At 45.2% G+C, this 24,425-nt stretch overlaps 1 protein-coding gene across 31 annotated transcripts in view; it reads right to left on the bottom strand.

Annotated features, from left to right (window-relative positions):
* Positions 1-24,425, bottom strand: part of BRD4 (bromodomain containing 4) — a 209,512-nt gene that overhangs the window by 140,473 nt on the left and 44,614 nt on the right. For 19 of the 31 annotated variants that reach the window (XM_065576384.1, XM_065576374.1, XM_065576368.1 and 16 more), the window contains exon 2: positions 3,468-3,563. Coding sequence is in view for 8 of the 31 variants with exons in the window: in XM_065576361.1 (XP_065432433.1) it covers positions 163-305 (143 nt within the window). In the remaining 23 variants the exon portion in view is untranslated. Of the gene's footprint in view, positions 1-162; positions 393-3,467; positions 3,564-19,467; positions 19,610-24,425 lie in introns of those variants that run through there. The other 12 variants (XR_010594492.1, XR_010594493.1, XM_065576361.1 and 9 more) reach the window with 2 other exon arrangements.

The raw sequence follows: 24,425 nt of genomic DNA, 5'->3' as shown, positions 1-24,425 counted from the left end.
GAGAAAGGTTACATGGCAACTGAGAGAAAGATGTAACTGCCAAACAGGGGCATTGGGTAGAGCTCTGGCACATGACTGCTAAGGAAGAGCCAGCAGAGGTGCAAGTTATAACCACAGGTAGTACAAGACTGACTCAATTATAAGTAAAATCCGGTTACCTACCTCTTGTAACTGTTCTTCGAGATGTGTTGCTCATGTCCATTCCAAGTAGGTGTGTGCGCATCACGTGGACAGTCAGCAAAAGGTTTTTCCCCTACCGGTACCCGTTGGGTCGGCTCAGGCGCCCCTTGGAGTGGTACCTTCATGGCACCACATAAAGGGCCCTGCCAACCCGCCGCATCTCCAGTTCCTTCTTGCCGGATTGCTCTGACAGAGGGGAAGGCGGGTGGGTCCTGGAATGGACATGAGCAATACATCTCAAAGAACAACAGTTACAAGAGGCAGGTAACTGTTTTTTTCTTCGAGTGCTTGCTCGTGTTGATTCCAAGTAGGTGACTCCCGAGCCTTACCTAGGAGGCAGAGTTCATGGAACCGCTGGATTGAAGCACTGCTCTGCAGAACACTGCATCGTCCCTGGCATGCTGGGTAACAGCATAATGAGAAGTAAAAGTGTGGACCGAAAACCACGTCGCCACTTTACAGATCTGGATTGGGACCTGGGCCAGGAATGCAACCAAGGAAGCCTGCGCTCTTGTAGAATGTGCCATCAGCAAAGGTCCCTTTGAGAGGACACCGGGAAGCCCTTCATCCTGCTCACTACCACAACAAACAGCTGGTTTGATTTACGAAACTGCATCATTCACTTGATAGAAAAGGCCAATGTCTGCCGAAAGTCCACAGAGTGGAGCTCCTGGACTGTCTGCTCCTGGCTGTTAGCGTGAGGCTTAGGGAAAAAAGACTTGATTAGCATGAAATTGAGGCACAACTTTAGGGAGAAAGGCTGAGTGCAGCCGAAGCTGCACTTTGTAAAAGATGGTATAAGGAGGGTCAGATGTGAGGGCCTTGAGTCAGACACACTACTAGCTGAAATCATTGCGACCAGGAAAGCCACCTTCCATTACAGATAGACTAATGAACATGTCGCTAAGGGATCAAATGGACGCCCCATCGGCCTCGAAAGCACCAGATTAAGGTCCCATGCCAAGATCGGTTGCCGAACTTGCGGGTATAACCTGTCCAGTGCTTTAAGAAAACGACCCCACCACTGGGTTAGCGAAGACCGAGCAGTCTGCCACTCCTGGGTGGAACGCCAAAATGGCCGTCAAGTGAGCCTTTATCGACGAAATCAACAAGCCCTGCTTCTTTAAATGTAGCAGACAGTCCAAAATAAAGGATATTGATGTTTGCATCGGAGAGGTACGACTGCGAACACCAGATCAAGAATCTCTTCCACTTGGCCAAGTAGGTCACCCTGGTGGATGGTTTCCTACTGCCAAGGAGAACCTCCCTAACAGGATCTGAGCATGTGAGCTCTACCGGGTTTAACCACGCAGCTTCCAAACCATGAGATGGAGAGACTCGAGATTGGGACGCTGGAGCTGGCCGTGGTGCTGGGTGATCAGGTCCGGAACTAAAGGTGGGGTGATTGGGGTGTCCAATGACAGCTCCACAAGCATGGTGTACCAGCGCTGGTGGGGCCAGGCTGGCGCTATCAGTATCATTGAAGCTCCTTCCCTTTTGCAGATGACACTAAACTGGGAGGAGTGGTAGATACGCTGGAGGGTAGGGATAGGATACAAAGGGACCTAGACAAATTAGAGGATTGGGCCAAAAGAAACCTGATGAGATTCAACAAGGACAAGTGCAGAGTCCTGCACTTAGGACGGAAGAATCCCATGCACTGTTACAGACTAGGGACCGAATGGCTAGGAAGCAGTTCTGCAGAAAAGGACCTAGGGGTTACAGTGGATGAGAAGCTGGATATGAGTCAACAGTGTGCCCTTGTTGCCAAGAAGGCTAACAGCATTTTGGGCTGTATAAGTAGGGGCATTGCCAGCAGATCAGGGTACGTGATCATTCCCCTCTATTCGACATTGGTGAGGCCTCATCTGGAGTACCGTGTCCAGTTTTGGGCCCCACACTACAAGAAGGATGTGGAAAAATTGGAAAGAGACCAGCGGAGGGCAACAAAAATTATTAGGGGCCTGGAGCACAACTTATGAGGAGAGTCTGAGGAAACTGGGATTGTTTAGTCTGCAGAAGAGAAGAATGAGGGGGGATTTGATAGCTGCTTTCAACTACCTGAAAGGGGGATCTAAAGAGGATGGATCTAGACTGTTCTCAGTGGTAGCAGATGACAGAACAAGGAGTAATGGTCTCAAGTTGCAGTGGAGGAGGTTTAGGTTGGATAATAGGAAAAACTTTTTCACTAGGAGTGTGGTGAAGCACTGGAATGGGTTACCTAGGGAGGTGGTGGAATCTCCTTCCTTAGAGGTTTTTAAGGTCAGGCTTGACAAAGCCCTGGCTGGGATGATTTAGTTGGGAATTGGTCCTGCTTTGAGCAGGGGGTTGGATTAAATGACCTCCTGAGATCCCTTCCAACCCTGATATTCTATGATTCTATGATTCCCCAGGCACCTTAAGCAGGACATGTGCAGGTCGCCCTTTGACATCAACTTTTGGTAGACCCCATATAGCTTAAACCCCTGGGACCGAGGCATGCCCTAGCCCCGGGCAGGGGAAGGGAATCCTAACTAACAAGAAGGGGGTTCAAATATGACACTACACTAAAAACTATTAACTAACTACTGAAACTATTTACAGGTAGGAACTACGAGTACACTAGGGGATCGTTCGAAAACAAGAGAAAAAAGAGAACACTCCAACAACTGTCACCGTCAATAAGGAGAGGCAGTGGGTTGGCAGGGCCCTATACGCAGCGCCATGAAGGTGTGACTCCAAGGAAAAACCTTCCAGTGACTTTGCACATGGCGCACACATATCTAATTGGAATCAACATGAGCAAGCACTCAAAGAACACAAGGTTACTAAGGCCATGTCTACGCTACAGGTATTACAGCGGCACAGCACCATAGCGCTGCAGTGTTATAGTACGTCCCACATCAACAGAAGGTGTTTTTCCCATTGATGTAGGCAATCCACTTCCCCAAGCGGCAATAGCTTGGTCAACAGAAGAATTCTTCCACTGGTTAATTTTTCACATCCCTGAGTACTGTAGGTATGTTGACTTAATAGTTAAGTGTAAACCAGACTTGAGGATATGACAAGCTCAGATTTATACACAACTGCATTAAAAGAAGATTGTTGTAATTGGTTTAATTTCCCATCACCACCATGAAAAAAAGTTTGCTGTGCCATAACCTCAAGGTATGAGTGAAGACCCTCCATAAGGTCCTGCAGACATGCTGTATGCCCTAAAACACAACTGAAAAAAATCCAGCCTGAAAGTCATGTCATCCTGAATATTATGGCCTGGCTCACAAGGAAGTAAAATGTATGATAGTTACCTTGAAGCAGAGATGACCCTTTATGTGTTCTGTTTTTCTTCACAGTTGTTACCCTCTCACCTTCATTTCTGCAGCTTTTATTATTGAAAGAAAGATCTGTACGAAAAAAAGGTGTATATTCCATTAGTATTAGACCTAAAGATCCCAAGACAAATTAAGTTTCTCCATCCCAGGACCTGTGCCATGCCCTTTAGAGGAGTATTTAAAACCATACTCCAAGACACAAAATGTGAACGTAAGAATGGCCATACTGGGTCAGACCAAAGGTCCGTCTAGCCCAGTATCCTGTCTTCTGACAGTGACCAATACCAGGTGTCCCAGAGGGAATGAACGGAACAGGTAATCCATTCCCTATCCCTCATTCCCAGCTTCTGGCAAACAGAGGTTAGGGACACCATCCCTGCCAATCCTGGCTAATAGCCATTGATAGACTTATCCTCCATGAATTTATCTAGTTCTTTTTTGAAGTCTATTATCTTTGTAATTTCATGACGAGAGAGAACACAAGTTAGGAATTAAAACAAGTAAAGTCATGTCCTTCATCAGCTGGAAATGGTATTGATATTGACAATTGTGAAACCCAGGTGGAAAAAAAGAAATTGTGTGGGCCACTTGCAATACAACTGTCAACAATGAACGGTAGATCAGACCTCGACAGACTCCTTAATTTAATCTTATGGTGAACTTTTGCCAGCCAGTATGCAAGACATTCTTACGAAGAATACATCCTGGAAGACAATTTTATTAAGGGAAGTTACTACCCCATTTTAGAGTCATCGGCCATTCTACTTACGTTTACAACTTGCATATCAACTTCCCCTTCCCAAGACATACAAAAAATTATTAAAAACACTGCTATTTAATAGATGTCAGAGGAAAGCATAACAGGCACCTGCAGCATCATTCATGGTGCTTTTCAGCTGTCGGATGAAGCAGAGCACAAAATGTATGCTTCCCCAATGAAAAATTACTTTCTACCAGCAGTTACATGCTCCATTCCAACATATGGCAAGGTGAACTTCACCATCCAACTGCTGGATTGGACTATGAATATCCTTTCAGACTGTCTCTTCTAAAAAGTCCATCCTTCATTTGCAACTGAATTCTCAAAGAAAGAAAATCTTGGAAGTTAGAACCAGACCATCTTTAAATAGGAACAAATGGAGATAAGCAGGTTCCAAAGATGCTGGTATGTGATTTTAATTCATATTTCAGTCAAAACTGGGAAGCTGTAGTCACTAGATTAAACTAAGCCAAAGTGTCCTTTTCATGGACTCTTCACTATTCTAAGTAACTTAATTATCTTAACCTTGTCCTAAAGCAAAAAGACATACCCAGCCAAACATTTCTAGGCAACTAGAACCCTGAGAAAAAAAAATTCTTTTCCAGTTACTTGGCACTAGTCCAGGTTCTGAAGGGCCACTCAAACAGCTCAGTTAACGGCTGCATTGGCAATTTACAAAAATTTCAAGGACCAACTAATTTGCATCTTCAATAGGGAAGTTTGGCTGATACAACTTGAATACTGTGTCAAGATGTGGTCACCCCATCTCAAAAAATATATATTGGAATTGGAAAAAGGTTCAGAAAAGGGCAACAAAAATTATTAGGGATATGGAACAGCTTCCAAATGAGGAGCGATTAATAAGACTGGGCCTTTTCAGTTTGGAAAAGAGACGACTAAGGGGGGATATGATACAGATCTATAAAATCATGACTGGTGTGGAGAAAGGAAATAAAGAAGTGTTATTTACTCCATCTCATAACACAAGAACTAGGAGTCACTAAATGAAATTAATAAGCAACAGGTTTAAAACAAACTAAAGGAAGTATTTTTTTCACATAATGCACAGTCAACCTGTGGAGCTCCTTGCCAAAGAATGTTGTGAAGGCCAAGACTATAACAGGGTTCAAAAAAGAACTAGATACATTCATGGAGGAATTGGTCCATCAATGGCAGGGATGGTGTCCTAGCCCATTTGTCAGAAGCTGGGAAGGGGCGACAGGGGATAGATCACTTGATGATTACTTGTTCTGTTCATTCCCTCTGGGGCACCTGGCATTGGACACTGTCAGAAGACAGGATACTGGGCTAGATGGACCTTTGGTCTGACCTAGTATGGCCGTTCTTAAGTTCCCTCATAACTAGCTTTCCTTCTCTGAAATCCTCACTGGTTTGTGTTATGCTGGTGGTAATTCAGAATGCCTTGTGCTGTGACAAACCATAGGAAGGCTTAGAATGTTGTATTCTGGAATATCCTCTGCTACCCCTGTGTTCTCGACTCAAATATCCAACAGCATTAACTGCCCTCATCTATTTAAAGTACACATTACTCCTTGAGGAATTCTGCACCACTGCGCAATGCAGAATTTAATGTTTGTGCAGAATTTCCTTTCTCCCACAGAATGGGATGCAGAGGTATTGGCTGCCACAAGGTAGCCACTGGACCAGGCAGAGCCCAGCTTGCAAACAGAAGACAAGGTGGGGCGGGGGGGGGAGGAAAGAGGGAGAGAGGAGGAGGGAATTGGAGGGTTCCTGGCAGCTGCAGTTCCCAGCATGCCCTGAAGAAAGGAGGCTGCGGCGCACAGGAAACTTTGTGCCAACCCAGGACCCAGCATCAGGCTGTCTCTCTCTCTGGATCCCTAGGGTTTAGAGGGGTAGGGTCTGAGAGTGTCTGGGCGGGGTGGGGAGGAGAAGGGCAGCTGGGCTCTGGAGGGACGTGGTGTGAGTGTCTGGGCCCGGGGGGGAGGCCTGTAGCTGGCCTCTGGGGGGGGGGGGGGTGTCAAGATGTGACTGTCGGGGGGGGGAGGAGGTGAGTGTCTGGGCTGGGGAGAGTCATGGCTGGGCTCTGGGGGAGACAGGGAAGAGAAACGGACTGGGTTGTCGTATGGGGTTTCTTTAATGCTCTACTTCTGGGGGAATTTTTGTGTGTGCCTGTATTGTTACAGATATACTTACTGACAGGTATTATGAAATAAACTACCAACATAATCAAAATTGGCATGATTCTATAGTGTTATTTTGACACACAAAATTTTCAGGAATTTAAAATATTGTGCACAGAACGTTTAATTTATTGGTACAGAATTCCCTCAGGAGTAACACATTGCCTTTATTCCCCAAAGCTCTTACATCTTACTACTCTTTGGGTAGTGGCATTTATTGAAGTAGAGCAGAGAGAAGATGGGTTGGGAAGCAGTGAAACCAGGAAGATACAATACAGTTATAAACTAAAGCCTTGTCTTCACTAGCCGCCCCCCCCACACACACACACACACAAAAAAAGTGGTTTTTACCATGTGTTAACTAACAATTTTAAAATGTGAATTTGGCAAGGCAGTTTTTATAGGTGTTAACTGATCATGGTAAACCCTGCGCTCCCTCTAGTGTTTTCTTCAACCAGTTAAGGGTGAAAAACACAAAGTGCTTTTTCCACACTAGGATTTTACCACATCTGAATTAACACATAATAAACATCTACACATACAGTGCTGTGGCTGTGCCGCTGTAGCACTTTAATGAAGATGCAACTATGCCAATAGGCGAGCTTCTCCTGTTGTCATAATTAATCCACCTCCCTGAGAGATGGTAGCTATGTGTTTTGGAGAAGCTCTCCCATCAACATATCATTATCTACACCAGGGGTTACGTTGGTATAACTACATTGCTCAAGGGTGTGGATTTTTCACACCCCTGAGCAACACGGTTATACTGATAAGTTTATAATGTAGATCTGGCCATAGTAAAAATTCTTCTAGTGTGGATTCACCCAAACTGTTTGCTGATCACTGTGCTATAATGTGTTTGCATACATTAAGAGCTCAGTGCAACATTATCTTCATACATCAGTGAGTTAATTCACTTACAGTCAGAATTTAAGGCCAGAAAACCATCCACCATATCTAGTCTGACTTCCTGTATATCATGGGCCACCAACAATATCTAGCTTTCCACACACTAAGCCCAACAACTGAAATTAGACCAAAGTATTACAACCTTCAGGAAACTTAACTATTGTGGGCCACAGGCAAAGAATGAAAGGGACTGGAGTGCACCTATTGGTGAGGCCCCTGCATGGGGAAGGAATGAATTAAGTGATATATACACAATCTCAGCAAGTGACCTGCATTCCACACTGCAGAGGAAAGCAAAAAAGCCCAAGGCTACTGTCAATCTGACCTGGGGGGAAATTCCTTTCCAATCCCACATACAGTGATCAGTTAGACCTTGAACATGTAAGCAAGAACCAGCAAGACAAGCATATATATGAGAGAGGGAGAGAGATGATGAGAATTCTCAAAAACAACAAGGAGTCCAGTGGCACCTTAAAGAATAACAGATTTATTTGGGCATAAGCTTTCGTGGGTAAAAAAACCACTTCTTCAACTGCAGCAGAATGAGAATTCTCAGTTCCATCTCAGAGCACCAACCCACTTCATCCTGCATCCCATATCCAACTGTGGCCATCTCCAATGCTTCAGAAGGAGACAAAACACACCAAGAATACATTGTGAAGGGGGGGGGGGGGGGGGAATCAGATTTTAGGAATATAAAACAAACTAGAAGGGATCCAAGGGCTGCAGAGCCCTGTCCCCATCACCACAATCAACCCCATCATACAAGCCCATTCAAATATGTCAATCTCTCTCAAAACAAAGTTATTTGAACAGACACCTACTGGGAGTCTGTTACAGAACTTCACTGATGGTTTGAAACCGTCTAATTTCCAGCCTAAATTTTTTCATGGCCAAATTCATACCTATTTGTTCTTATGCCAACATTGTCCTTTAGCTTAAATAAATATCTACCCTCCCTAGTGTTTATCTGCTTGATGTACTCATAGGACAGCAATCATATCCCCTCTTGTACTTTGTTTTGCTGGGCTAAAAAAGCTAAGCTCTTTGAGACTTGGTCTACAGTAGCAACTTATGTCAGTACAGTATAACTAAATCGCTCAGGGGTGTGGAAAATCCACCCCTCCTGAGTGACACAATTATACCGACCTAACTCCCAGTGTAGACAATGGTACGTCAACAGGAAGGCTCTTCCAGTGGACCCAGCTACTGCCTCTAGGGAAGTGGATTACCTACACTAGTGGTTCTCAACCAGGGGTACATGTACACCTGGAAGTACACAGAGGTCTTCCAGGGGGTACATCAACTCATCTAGATATTTGCCTAGTTTTACAACAGACTACATAACAAGCGCTAGCAAAGTCAGTACAAAACTAAAATTTCATACATACGACTTGTTTATACTGCGCTATATACAACACACGGGTGGTTCTCTAACTTTGGTACTGGTGATCCCTTTCACATAGCAAGCCTCTGAGCGTGACCCCCTTACAAATTAAAAACACTTTTTTATATATTTAACACCAATATAAATGCTGGAGGCAAAGTGGGGTTTGGGTGGAGGCTGACCGCTCGCAACCCCCCCGTAATAACCTCCCGATCCCCAGTTTGAGAACCCCTGCTATACACTGAAGTAAGTACAATATTTATATTCCAACTGATTTATTTTATAATTATATGGTAAAAATGAGAAAGTTAGAAATTTTTCACTAAGAGTTTCCTGTGACACTTATGTATTTTTATAAGTGATTTTGTAAGCAAGTAATTTTTAAGTGAGGTGAAACTTTGATTTGTCTTGCATATCCCCCAACTCCTGAAAGGGATACAGTAGTCTGGAAAGGTTGAGAGCCATTGACCTATACCAATGTGAGAAGCCCTCCTGTCGGCGTAGGTAGCGTCTTCACTGAAGCACTACAGAGGCCCAGCTTCATCCATACAGCAGCACCGCTGCAGCATTTCAAGCATAGAGAAGCCCTCAGTCTCACGTTTGTTGAGATGGTCACTTTTATACCTGAAGCTACAGCAGATAGACTGCCCTAATCAATGCAAGCTATGAATAGGTCCTACCAATGACTAACACAAAGTTTTTAGTCTCGGTGTAAAAAGAGACAGCAAATTTTCTTGGGAGGAAGATGTACCCAACACCACCATCTGCTGGGGGTAAAGGTCAAAAGTCACTTGACTACCTTCAACATAAAAGCCCAAAGACTCAAATCTGGCCTGAAAACATGGGACAACTGGCTTATGGAGACAAAGATTTACTGATACTGGATAAAAATAATGGAATAAAAATATTTATTCCAAGCTAGTTTATTCCCATTTATAGGACACAAGATACAAAAGACAGTTCAGTGGTTTGAGCATTGGCCTGCTAAACCCAGGGTTGTGAGTTCAATCCTTGAGGACGCCATTTAGGGATCTGGGACAAAAATCTGTCTGGGGATTGGTCCTGCTTTGAGCAGGGGGTTGGACTAGATGACCTCCTGAGGTCCCTTCCAACCCTGATATTCTAAGATACAGTGAGATGAGCATCACCTTGTGCAATGTACAGGTTTTGCTGAGCTTCCTCCAACTCATTTTTATCTTAACAAAAAACTGGGCTGCTTAACATATTATATTTATAGCTCAACAGGACTACTACAAAAACATCACAATACTAAAATAGTTGCAATGTGAATTAGCTTAATAAGCAAATAGGAGGACCCATCCTTGGACAGTTCTCTGTATAGTACAAGTTACTAAAAGATGCAAGAGGCAGAAATATAATTTCATCAGCAGTATGCTTCACAGCCATTGCTGTATTAACAAGGCCTTCATTATTTCCGGATTGTTTAGATGATCATAATGGTCCCTTCTGACCTTAAAGTCTATGAGATCACCTGTTTTCTTTCTGTAGCGATTTGAAGCCACAGTTCACAACTCAGCCATTTCAAAAGTATTCATTTTAACTTGAAATAATTAATAATAAGGAATTTCTCCAGGATTTCTCCCCTCAAACCCAACATTTATTAAAGTCTTTCACAATCATGAAGAGCAAGAAATATACTTTTTTAAATTAAAGCTTAGATTCTGGAGCACAATTTTAAAACAAGGATGGACTATAAAATTAATTCCACGGCTGCAGATTCATAAAATATACAGGGCCCTAACCAGAATGTTCTCTTCAGATGACCACCTGGCACATTTTCTCCTCTTTGTTCTATCCAGGGGATAGCCAGTAATCTAGTTAAAATTAGTTCTGAATTTAAAGTTAAGGCGAGAAAAGGAACCTCTGTCTGGGGATTGATCCTGCTTTCAGCAGGGGGTTGGACTACATGTCCTCCTGAGGTCCCTTCCAACCCTAATATTCTATGATTATGTGATTCTTATAGAAGCAGAAAATATCAAGCTTAGTTAACATAAATCTAGAAGCTTGTGCACACTATTACAGGTATACCTAAGATTGCCCATCACTTTCCATTATGAGACCTTGTTTTCAGTTCTTTATAGATTTCTCAGACTAACTGTTAGATGAAATGGCCATTCAGTGATGATAGACTCACTGGTGTTCTGAGATGGTAATGAGAATTCTCTCTCGAATACTTGGCTCACTCATTCTTGCTAGGGATGCCACCTTTTAAATGCTGGTAACCACACCTGAGGCCCTGCCCCTTCACCCAAAGCCCCACCCCAGCTCTGCCTTTTCCCTTGAGGCCCCACCCTCTTCTCTGCCTCTCCCGCCCCCCCCCCCAAATCCCACGCCCATCACTCGTTCCTCTCCCCCTCGTCACTCACTGGACCATATCAAGGAGCAGGTAGGAGGAGGCCCTGCCCCGCAATAAACCAGACTTTTGGTTCAGGTGCCATTTAGGATTGGCAGGTCCTGAAAAGAAGATACCTGGCAACCCTAAATGGTATCCGGATACAGAAGCCAAAAACCAGGCTGTCCAGGTAAAATCTGGACGGGTGACAACCCTACCCTATCTCCTCCTCTTCTCCCTGCCCCATTCTCCCATCCCCTTTCCTCTCCCCACCCCACCCCATCCCCTTTCCTCTCTCCACTGTCCCCCTGCCTCTATCCCACTCCCCCACACCCATCTCTTCCCTCTGCCCTATCCCGTACCCCTTCCTTCCCCACTGCCTCTCCCCCCCCCCACCCCCTTGCCCTGCCCTCCCCTTCCCATGGGCACTCAGGTGATACAAAGCCAGGATCCAGCACATGCAGAAGAGGATAACGACAGGCACTAGGACCCAGGAGGCAGCATCCCGGAGCTGTCAGCTTTAGCCAGGGAGAGGGGTTAAGCAAGCCCGCAGACACAGCTTGGGAAGGACAGAGTTTCCCTCCCTCCTCCCCGACAGGCTCAGCAGAGCAAGCCCCGCTTAGCCCTTGCAGAAATCATGGGTGGGGGATAGTGGAGGAGCAATGTGTCCCCCCCACCCCCCCAAACTACACCCCCGGCTCATGCAGGTTGATGACCTGGCACCTCCCCCGCCCGTAGTCACCAAACACCTTGCCAGGTTCCCTTTTTGACCCGACTTTCTGGTAGAAAACCAGACACCTGGTAACCCTAGTTCCTGCTCACATGTTCCAGATCTAACTAGTAGTCATATGTGGGGTTGAAAAGAAATTTTCCCCCAGGTCAGATTGGCAGCGACCTTGGGTTTCTTTTTTTTTATGCTTTCCTCTCCTCTCCAGTGTGGGGTGTGGGCCACTTGCAGGGATTATCCATGTATCGCTCACTTAATTGGTGGACACCAGTCTTTTCTATTCTCTGCCTATGGCACACAATAGTTTATTCTCCTGAAGGTCATAATAGTTCAGTTTAATTTCAGTTGTCGGGTTGTGTGGGTGGCATTGGTGGCCTGTGATATACAGGTCAGACTAGATGATGTGATGGTCCCCTGAACTCTATAACTGACTAAATTCCTCATGCCTAATGTTTGCCTCAGGCTGACTTTTGGGGGGGGAATTTCAGGTAAAACAGGTCAGCCATTCCCGAGAACAAGATTAGGGAAAAATGTTTTGTCCATGTGAAAAGAATTCTTATAACTGTTTCACCGAGAAACTCTAGCACCCTCATGCCTTGGAACAAGACCTTGGAATTTGGAAGCGGGTGGCTGTCTTACCAGGGACGTGCCTTTTACTGTTCCCATCAACGAACACCTACATTTGAAGAAAATTTCAGTAGAGGCTTGCAGAGTTTGGCAGCTGAATTTTCCAGAGATTGTCTGTACTGGGCATCCTCCAGCCCAGGGTGGCACAGGTTAATAAGCAGGACAAAACATGTAACAGATGTGTAGTCACAGTGCTTAATGCACTACTGGAAGCTGCTCAGATACTATGGTGATCAGCATGGCATACAGAATAAACTGTCCCTGCAATTGAGCCTCCCAGTGCTGTGGGTTACTGTACAATAAGGCACCAGAATTGATAGCAGGAGACTCTTGTGCTCTCAATGCTCCCCAGGCAATGAAGAGGAGGAAGCAACCACACTGAAATGTAGAAGATTGAGAATTGGGGAAAAGGGGGTGGTAGAAGCCAGACAGTGGGGAGAAGCAAAAAGATCTACAACTTACTCCTGGGGGAATTCTGTACCCCTCCAAGTGCACACAATTTATACTGTCTGCAGATTTCCTTGCCCCCTCTCCCCCAGAGAAATGGAGGACAAAGAAATCTGTGGGGAAGATGCATTCCCCAGCAGCCTGGGCATGTCTTCTGGGAGCAGCCTGCAGAGATGCACATCCACCAGGGGAGAGGCTGGGCATGTGTGCATCCGTGTGTGTGGTGGGGGGGGGAGGGGCTGCATGCAAATGAGCGAGAGAGACTCGCTCTGTCCCTCTTGCTCACAGTTGCAGCATCCCGAGCTTGTGGGGGGATAGAGCTGCATGAGGCAGGCTCTGTCCCTGAGGCAGAGCAGAAATGTAACAACTAAGCACGTTGTCAGTTAATTCTTCCCATTCTTAGTCAATTAAGACTCCTTTATATTGCCAGAATGGTTACTCCTAGGGGAATTCTGCGCCACTGCAGAAGGCAGAATTTTGCAGAAATTAATGTTGTGCATGCAAAATTTCCTTTCCCCCCCAGACATGGACTGAAGTGCTGCTAACCGCCACTAGGGGCAGCTAGACTTGGCAGAGCCCAGCTTGCGCACACAAGATACTGCTGCGGAGAGGGAGCTAGAGGGTTCCATGCACTGTCCTACGGATAGGGTTCCACAACCACCACTCCCAAGAGAAGGAGGCGGGTGGTGGTGGTCGGGGACTCCCTCCTCAGGGGGACTGAGTCATCTATCTGCCGCCCCGACCGGGAAACAGAGAAGTGTGCTGCTTGCCAGGAGCTAGGATTCACGATGTGACGGAGAGACTGCCGACACTCATCAAGCCCTCGGATCACTACCCCTTCCTGCTTCTCCACGTGGCACCAATGATACTACCAAGAATGACCTTGAGTGGATCACTGCAGACTGCATGGCTCTGGGAAGAAGGATAAAGGAGTTTGAGGCACAAGTGGTGTTTTCGTCCATCCTCCCTTTGGAAAGAAAAGGCCTGGGTAGAGACCATCGAATCATGGAAGTCAACGAATGGCTACGCAGGTGATGTCGGAGAGAAGGCTTTGGATTCTTCGACCATGGGATGGTGTTCCAAGAAGGAGGAGTGCTAGGCAGAGACGGGCTCCACCTAACGAAGAGAGGGAACAGCATCTTCGCAAGCAGGCTAGCTAACCTAGTGAGGAGGGCTTTAAACTAGGTTCACCGGGGGAAAGAGACCAAAGCCCTGAGGTAAGTGGGGAAATGGGATACCGGGGGGGAAACACGAGCAGGAGAGCGCAAGAGGGGAGGACTCCTGTCTCATACTGAGAAAGCAGGACGATCAGTGAGTTAAAGTGCCTATACACAAATGCAAGAAGCCTGGGAAACAAGTAGGGAGAACTGGAAGTCCTGGCACAGTCAAGGAACTATGATGTGATAACTCACGTGACTGGAGTACTGTCATGGATGGATATAAACTGTTCAGGAAGGACAGGCAGGGCAGAAAAGGTGGGGGAGTTGCATTGTATGTAAGAGAGCGGTATGACTGCTCAGAGCTCCAGTATGAAATTGCAGAAAAACAGGAGAGTCTCTGGATAAAGTTTAGAAGTGTGAGCAACAAGGGTGATGTTGTGGTGGGAGTCTGCTATAGAACACCAGACCAGGGGGATGAGGTGGACGAGGCTTTCTTCCGGCAACTAACAGAAGTTACTAGATTGAAGTCTCCCATGAGAACCAGGGCCTGCTATCACCTTGATATCTGCTGGGAGAGCAATACAGCGGTGCACAGACAATCCAGGAAATTTTTGGAAAGTGTAGCAGACAATTTCCTGGTGCAAGTGCTGGAGGAACCAACTAGGGGCAGAGCTCTTCTTGACCTGCTGCTCACAAACAGGGAAGAATTAGTAGGGGAACCAAAGTGGATGGGAACCGGGGAGGCAGTGACCATGAGATGGTCGAGTTCAGGATCCTGACACAAGAAAGAAAGGAGAGCAGCAGAATACAGATCCCGGACTTCAGAAAAGCAGACTTTGACTCCCTCAGGGAACTGATGGGCAGGATCCCCTGGGAGAATAACATGAGGAGGAAAGGAGTCCTGGGGAGCTGACTGTATTTTAAAGAAACCTTATTGAGGTTGCAGGAGTAAACCATCCCGATGTGTAGAAAGAATAGTAAACATGGCAGGCGACCAGCTTGGCTAAACAGTGAAACTCTTGCTGATCTTAAACGCAAAAAAGAAGCTTACAAGAAGTGGAAGATTGGACAAATGACCAGGGAGAAGTATAAAAATATTGCTCAGGCATGCAGGAGTGAAATCAGGAAGGCCAAATCACACTTGGAGTTGCAGCTAGCAAGAGATGTTAAAGAGTAACAAGAAGGGGTTCTTCAAGTATGTTAGAAACAAGAAGAAAGTCAAGGAAAGCGTGGACCCCTTACTGAATGAAGGAGGCAACCTATTGACAGAGGATGTGGAAAAAGCTAATGTACTCAATGATTTTTTTGCCTCTGTCTTCATCAACAAGGTCAGCTCCCAGACTGCTGCACTGGGCAGCACAGTATGGGGAGGAGGTGACCAGCCCTCCGTGGAGAAAGAAGTGGTTCAGGACTATTTAGAAAAACTGGACGAGTACAAGTCCATGGGGCCGGATGCGCTGCATCCGAGGGTGCTAAAGGAGTTGGTGGATGTGATTGCAGAGCCATTAGCTATTATCTTTTTTTTTGGGGGGGGGGGGGGGGGAAATCATGGAGCAGGTCCCCAAGGAATCAATTCTGAAGCACTTAGAGGAGAGGAAAGTGATCAGGAACAGTCAGCATGGATTCACCAAGGGCAAGTCATGCCTGACTAACCTAATTGCCTTCCTAGAGGAGATAACTGGCTCTGTGGATGAGGGGAAAGCAGTGGATTTGTTATTCCTTGACTTTAGCAAAGCTTTTGATACCGTCTCCCCCAGTATTCTTGCCGGCAAGTTAAAGAAGTATGGGCTGGATGAATGGACTATAAGGTGGACAGGAAGCTGGCTAGATCGTCGGGCTCAACGAATAGTGATCAATGGCTCCAGGTCTAGTTGGCAGCCGGTGTCAATCGGAGTGCCCCAAGGGTCGGTCCTGGGGCCGGTTTTATTCAATATCTTCATTAATGATCTAGAGGATGGCATGGACTGCACTCTCAGCAAGTTTGCAGATGACACAAAACTGGGAAGAGTGGTAGATACGCTGGAGGGTAGGGTAAGGATACAGAGGGACCTAGACAAATCAGAGGATTGGGCCAAAAGAAACCTGATGAGGTTCAACAAGGACAAGTGCAGAGTGCACTTAGGACGGAAGAATTCCATCCACTGCTACAAACTAGGGACCGAATGGCTAGGCAGCAGTTCTGCAGAAAAGGAGCTAGGGGTTACAGTGGACGAGAAGCTGGATATGAGTCAACAGTGTGCTCTTGTTGCCAAGAAGGCTAATGGCATTTTGGGCTGTATACGTAGGGGCATTGCCAGCAGATTGAGGGTCGTGATCATTCCCCTCTATTCAACATTGGTGAGGCCTCATCTGGAGTACCGTGGCCAGTTTTGGGCCCCCCACTACAAGAAAAAAGAAGAACAGGAGGACTTGTGGCACCTTAGAGACTAACAAATTTATTAGAGCATAAGCTTTCGTGGACTACAGCCCACTTCTTCGGATGCATCCGAAGAAGTGGGCTGTAGTCCACGAAAGCTTATGCTCTAATAAATTTGTTAGTCTCTAAGGTGCCACAAGTCCTCCTGTTCTTCTTTTTGCGGATACAGACTAACACGGCTGCTACTCTGAAACCTTCCACTACAAGAAGGATGTGGAAAATTGGAAAGAGTCCAGCGGAGGGCAACAAAAATCATTAGGGGGCTGGAGCACATGACTTATGAGGAGAGGCTGAGGGAACTGGGATTGTTTAGTCTGCAGAAGAGAAGAATGAGGGGGGATTTGATAGCTGCTTTCAACTACCTGAAAGGGGGATCCAAAGAGGATGGATCTAGACTGTTCTCAGTGGTACCTGATGACAGAACAAAGAGTAATGGTCTCAAGTTGCAGTGGGGAAGGTTTAGGTTGGCTATTAGGACAAACTTTTTCACTAGGAGGGTGGTGAAGCGCTGGAATGGGTTACCTAGGGAGGTGGTGGAAACTCCTTCCTTAGAGGTTTTTAAGATCAGGTTTGACAAAGCCCTGGCTGCGATGATTTAATTGGGAATTGGTCCTGCTTTGAGCAGGGGGTTGGACTAGATGACCTCCTGAGGTCCCTTCCAACCCTGATATTCTATGATTCTATGAATCAATCTAGCTCCCTTTTGAACCACGTTATAGTACTGGCCTTCACCACATCCTCTGGCAAGGAGTTCCAGTGGTTGACAATGCATTGCGTGAAAAAAATACTTTCTTGTGTTTGTTTTTTAAACCTGATATCTATTAATTTCATTTGGTGGGCCCTTGTTCTTGTATTATGAGAAGGAGTCAATAACACTTCCTTATTTACTTTCTCTATACCACTCATGATTTTATAGACCTCTATCACATCCCCCCTTAGTCGCCTATTTTCCAAGCTGAAATGCCCCAATCTTATTCATCTCTTCGCATACAGAAGCCATTCTATACCCCTAATCATTTTTGTTGCCCTTTTCTGAACCTTTTCCAATATATCTTTTTTTGAGATGGGGCGACTACATCTCCATGCAGTATTCAAGGTGTGGGCGTACCATGGATTTAGATAGGGGTAATATGATAATAAGACAGAATATATCTATCCCTTTCTTGATGATTCCCAACATTCTGTTCACTTTGACTGCCGCTGCACATTGAGTGGATGATTTCAGAGAACTATCCACAATGACTCCACGATTTATTTTTAGAGTGGTAACCGCTAATTTAGACCCCATCATTGTATATGTAAAGTTAGGATTAGGTTTTCCAATGTGCATTACTTTGCATTTATCAATATTAAATTTCATCTGCCATTTTGTTGCCCAGTCACCCAGTTTTGTAAGATCCTTTTGTAGTTCTTCGCAGTGTGCCTGGGACTTAACTATCTTGAGTTGTATCATCTGCAAATTTTGCCACCTCACTGTTTACCCCTTTTTCCAGATCGTTTATGAATATGTTAAATAGGATTGAGCCCAGTACAGATCCCCGGGGGACACCACTATTTACCTCTCTCCATTCTGAAAAACTGACCATTTATTCCTACCCTTTGTTTCCTATCTTTTAACCAGTTACCAATCCATGAGAGAACCTTCCCTCTTATCCCATGACTGCTTATTTTGTTAAAGAGCCTTTGGTGAGGGACCTTGTCAAAGGCTTTCTGAAAATCTAAATACACTATATCCACTGGATCTCCTTTGTCCGCATGCTTGTTGACCCCCTCAAAGAATTCCAGTAGATTGGTAGGAACATAATACTTTTATTGGATCTCTTACAGCGTGGATGTTACTATAGCTGGGGTTTGCCAAATGTTTTTCACAGGTTCCAGCAGTGCAACCCTGGATGGTGTCAGAGTGAATATCCAGCAGCTTGTGTTAGGATTCTTTGACCTCTTCAAGAGCTATATGTAGAGAGTCTACCACCCATTTAAAGTGGTCTTAAAACTGCCGAAAATCATCAGCTATAGACAGAGGAGGCGGTGTTACCAGCTTATCCAGTGAAGATGACAAGATGGTAGTCTGAGGAGTAGCTTCTTTATCCGCTCAAGTCTCTTGATCTTTGAACATTTCCTCCTGTTGCTGAGGAGAAGAAGCTTGAGTCTCCCTATCATCCCAACACAAGAAGGTCAGGGCCCTAGAGAATGCTGGCAATACGTTGTCCAGGAAACCCAATATGACCACTGAGGACCATAGGTCCATCTAGCCCAGTATCCTGTCTTCCAACATTGGCCAATGCCAAGTGCTCCAGAGGGAATGAACAGAACAGGTAATCATCAAGTGATCCATCCCGTCGCCCATTCCCAGCTTCTAGCTAACAGAGGACAGGGACAACATCCCTGCCCATCCTGGCTAAAAGCCATTGATGGACCTACCCTCCCTGAACTTATCTAGTTATTTTCTGAACCCTGTTATAGTCTTGGCCTTCACAAAATCCTCTGGCAAGGAGCTCCACAGGTTGACTGTGCATTGTGTGAAAAAATACTTCCTTTTGTTTGTAATAACCTGCTGCCTATTAATTTCATTTAGTGACCCCTAGTTCTTGTGTTATGAAAGTAAATAGCACTTCCTTATTTACTTTCTCCACATCAGTCATGATTTTGTAGATTTCTATAGACCATAGGGGGAAGGGAGTGGAATCCAGGATTGCTCTCACAAGAAGTGATAAGGAAAGGGGGTTCATATATGGGAAGGTAGAAGAAAATAGTCAAAGAAAAAACAAATTACCTCGACTTCATGGACAAAATACATTTGTTTCCATTTCATAACCAGTAGTAACATTTTAATTTTTTCCCTCTTGTTCTCAATCCATCTGTCCCTAAAATATCTTAATGTGCCTCTAACACCTACACAATTTGAAAGACTGGTAGCCATGGTAATACCTGACTAGTTTAAATTCTCAGCCATACTGTGGCATTAGTTTAGGGTTTTTCCTCATTATTATATTCTGTAACCTTCCATTATTCTGCATTGCACAGTTACCTGAAAAACAAGATACCTCGTTTCATAAGAACAGTCCCAGTAGCACCTGGGACACAAATAAGCATCAGCCCAATCATGCTAGGCATTGGACAGTAGTTCCTGCATCAAAGAGTTTATGACCTAATTGAAGAAAAGACAACAGCTGTGGGTATAACAGAAGGAAGAGAGGGGAAGTCAGATACAGTGAGTTACAGTGGGCCTGAGTACGTCAAATATAAAATTGCAATTTAGCAGGAGGATAAATAGCAAGAGCAGATTATCTCAAAACAGGATTTGTCGATTTTGAGTTTAACATTGTTAGCAACTAATGGGGGGGGGGGTCAGTCCTAATATTTTAAACCCCATGAATAAAATGTATATAAAAGTTAGGGCTTGAGCAGAAATATGGGGTGAAAGGGTTGGCAAAGAACAGGCAAAAGCATGCTCAGGTTGGAAAAAGTGAGCTTCAGCTTCATTAAGAAAAAAGTAAGACTATTCAAATTGTTCCCATGATTTTAAAATTCCAACTGTTTTTAAACAAAACTAATCTAATCCTCTGCAATGTTTAAAAACCAAATATTTCACACCAAGGATCAGCACTGACCCCCCACTTGGTAAGGCAACTCATCTTTTCACGTGCTGGGATACATATACTGCTTACTGTATTTTTCACTCCATGCATCTGATGAAGTGGGTTTTAGCCCACGAAAGCTTACGCCCAAATAAATTTGTTAGTCTCCAAGGTGCCACAAGGACTTCTCGTTGATTTTGCTGATACAGACTAACACGGCTACCACACTGAAACTAATCAGGTGTAAACATAGATAGGACATCACAATCCGAGCAGAAAAACTAGCCAGACTACATATATTCCCCAACAAAGGCGGTCTAATTTATCCATTTCCAAAAATGGAACTTCCCACACAGACATAGATTTACACAGCATAAGAGTCACCACTGAATTACTTGCAGGTCATGTAGATTAAATCACTCCTTTCTGTTTCATGAGCTCCTTTATTTCCATTCTCCCAGCAAGCCAATCCTGCTACTCCACAAAGCACTACAACAAAGGAGCTCTGCATATTATCCTACACTATGATCTGACTCAAATATCACAAAGAGGCTAATTTGTTGCCTCAAGGAAACAAAAAAGGAAAAACTTCTTAACTGTAAAAACAGTAGGACACTGGAACAGACTGCCTTGGGAGGTTGTGGAAGCTTCTTCACTGGAGGTTTTAAAAGGAGGGTGGAGAGCCATCTGTCTGTGATGGTTTAGACACAACAAGTCCTGCATCTTGGTTAGAATTCACTAGATGACCCTTGCAGTCCCTTCTAACCCTACGATTCTAAGGCCTTATCTACACTGGCAAGTTACTGCGCAGTAAAGCAGCGTTCTGCGGTGTAACTCCTGAGGTGTACACACTACCAAGCCACTATGGCCTTGGCTACATTTGCAAGTTACAGCGCTGTAAAGCCTTCCCCCAGCGCTGTAATTCACTCCCCGTCCACACTGGCAGGGCACTTGCAGCGCTGTATCTCCCTGGGTACACCGCTGCAGGTACTCCACATCTCCAAGAGGAATAACAGCTGCAGCCGAGTGGCTACCACTCACAGGTGAGAGTGTAAACGCTTGCAGCGCTGTACTAATCACCTTGTCAAGTGGCCAATCCTCTCCATTGTTGTGACCGGCTGCAGGAATGCAGAAGTGCTGGTTTCAAAGCTCGTACCACAGAGAAAAGCAAACAGTTTGCAGCTTGCTTTGAGTGGGTAAAATGAATGAGCAAGGGGGCCGGGAGTTCGGAACTTGCAAAATAGAGAGCTGACATGCCCCAAAAAGCACTCTGTCTCCACCCACACTCCCTGTCGCAATCCACCCCACCCCCCCCGTTTTGAAAAGCACGTTGCGGCCACATGAATGCTGGGATAGCTGCCCATAATGCATCACTCCCAACACAGCTGCAAATGTTACAAGTGTGGCCACACCACTGCGCTGTCAGCTGTCAGTGTGAACAGACTGCAGCGCTTTTCCCTACTCAGCTGTACGAAGACAGGTTTACCTCACAGCGCTGTACAACTGCAGCGCCTTCACAAAATTCCTTAGGCCTTAGTGTGCAGAAATTCCTCAGTTGCAGCATTGCAAAAAGCCCAGCTCCATCGTAAGCCTTAAAGTGTAGAGGCTCCTGTACAGCATTGGCAGCGTAAACACATTACAGCGCAGAAAGAAATCAATTGGCCTCCGGAAGTGTCCCATAGTCCCTCAAGTGGCTGCTCTGCTCATTGTTTTGAACTCAGCAGCCCTGGAGACATGCGCCCCACCCCTTTCAAAGCTCCTGACAGCCAAAAGCAAACCATTAATTTGGAATGCTCCTGCTGTTGAACACACAGGCAGGCGTGAGTGAGTGAGTGTGTGCTGTGTTGAGAGCTGGGGAGAGATGGAGGCTGATGGGGGTTTCCCCCTCCCCCAGGACTGGTTGCTTCCTGCCGCTGTCTGAACTTACAAGACAGGATGCTGACACACACTGTCCCCCAAAACACACAGTCTCTCTCCCCCCCACATACACACACACTCCCTGTCACATACTATCCCTCCACCCCACTTCAGTTGAAAAGCAGGTGGCAATGTAATAGGATGCCCATGGAACAATGGGATTGGGAAACCTGCATCATGTGATGCTATGCCTGCCCCTTGAGGCACTGCAAACCCATCCCAAAGCACCCTGCGGACAGTTGCACAGTGGGATAGCTACCACAATGCACTGCTCTCTCTGCCATTGCAAGAGCTGCTAATGTGGATGCACTCCACTGTCACAAGGAGCACAAGAAGCACGCAACAGCGGGTTAATTCCAGCACTTTTATTAAAGTGGTATAACTTGTTGCGCAGAAACTTGCCAGTGTAGACATATCCCAAGGTAACTTTTAAGAACTCCCTTTGTTTCTTGGAGCAAGAATGGCTATTCACAGCTACACCATTAAATGTATTGGACACAGTGCACAGCCTTAGAAGTTGTAAGTGTGAATGCACACAACTTGAAACAGAGTAGCAAAGTCTGAAAGAAATATTACACCACACTAGTATTAGCCCTTGTTTACACTGGAAAATTAAGTTGGCATAACCATTGTCGCTCAGGGGTGTGAAAAATCCACACCTGAGTGGCACAGTTAAGTGGACCTAAGTCCCTGTATCAACAGCTTACAATTGATGGAAGAATTCTTCTGTCGACTTAGCTAACACCTCTCAGGGAAGTAGATTACCTACAGGAGAATCCCTTCCATTGGCATAGGTAGTGCCTAGGCTGAAGTGCTGCAGCTCTGACGCTGTAGTATTTTAAGCACAGACAAGCCCTTTATAGAGACACTATCTCCAGCACAATGATCTACTATCCAGCTCCTCACCCTTAAGAGAATTTCCTTCCACATTTAACGTCAAAACAAGAGAAATGAAAGACCTTATTCGGGACAGTACCCCTTACATGCAAGTTTGTGGTTTCTAATTCTTGCTTTAGTTGCATGGAAGATTGTTATATCACTGCCTTAATTTACAAGGCCAGCTAATCCTGAATCAAAGCCAATAACAAAAAGCAGACACTGTCTCATAAAATATGCCCATCTTTTGTCTAGAGAACCTTGTTGTCCTAAAAAGAAGTGCTGTACTAGTCTAGAGAATGAAGGCCACTCTCAGAGTAGGAACAGACACTCCTCCTCAGAGTAGGAACAGACACTCCATTTGAGAATGCAATCCCTACTTTCCAAACTAAACATACCCAGTTCTTTCAGCCTTTGCTCATATCCATATGGCTTAAATTTCATCCCTTTGATCATATGTCGCTCACCTCTGGATCCTTTCTAAGCATCGGTGACCAAAATAGGACACAGTACTCCAGCTGAGGCCTAGCCAGTGCTGAACAGAGCGGTGCTATCACCTCCTGTGAATTGCATGTTAGGTCTCAGTTTTAGGTTAATGCAACCTAAAACTGCGCTTCCCTGTTTTTTGTTGTTGTTTTTTTTTTTTGGGGGGGGGGGGGGGGGCAACAGCAGTGCATTGCTGACTCATGTTGAGGATGTGAGCCACCACAACTCACAGATCCTTCTCAGCAGTGCGGCTGCCAAACCAGTTTTCCTCATTCTGTATTTGCGCGTTTGGTTTTTCTTCCTTAAGTGTAGCACCTTACCTCAGCCTTTGCTGAATTTCAGTTTGTCATCTATAGCCCAGTTCTCCAATTTATCAAGATCCCTCTGAATTTTAGCTCGATCCTCCAAAGTTTTGGCAACTCCCCTTCCCCCCCCCCCCAGCTTTGTCTCATCTGCAAACTTGATCAGTATGCTCTCTATACCTACATCCAGGTCATTAATAAAGATTTTAAACAACACCGGACCTCAAACAGATCCCTGTGGAACCCCACTTGAGACCTCCTTCCAATCTGACATAATTCCATTAATGGTTACTCTTTGTTTGCGGCTCGTTTAACTAATCGTGTATCCACTTAATGGTAGTTCTGTCAAGCCCACATTTCTCCAGCTTACTTATCAAAATGTCATGTGGGACTGTCAAAAGCCTTGCTAAAGTCCAGGTATATTATGTCCACTGCATTCCGCCATCCTCTAAATCAGTTACTCTGTCAACGGATGAAATCAAGCTGATTTGGCATGATTTGTCCTTGGTAAATGCACACTGTGGGCTAGTGATTACCCCTTCATCCCCCAAGTACTCACAAATTGAATCTTTCATAACATCAGTCTAGTAAACTTCCCAGGCATCAAAGTCAGGCTGACTGGTCTATAGTTCCCCAGCTCTTCCTTTTTCTAAGATGGGCAATACGTTAGCCCTTCTACAATTTTCCAGGACCTCTCCCATCATTAGTTTCTAAAAACCGATAAAAATTCACATACAGATAATTATTTCCATGAGATACTATAATTAGTCACTGCAGTTTTCCTTTATAGAGTAGTAATGCAGATTTCCCCACCTGATAAAATTCCT

This window comes from Chrysemys picta, chromosome 22 (genome assembly GCF_011386835.1).
Source record: "Chrysemys picta bellii isolate R12L10 chromosome 22, ASM1138683v2, whole genome shotgun sequence".
In the NCBI taxonomy this organism is placed as follows: domain Eukaryota; kingdom Metazoa; phylum Chordata; order Testudines; family Emydidae; genus Chrysemys; species Chrysemys picta.
The sequence above is the reverse complement of the archived record's forward strand: the minus strand, read 5'-3'. Positions and strand labels throughout refer to the sequence as shown.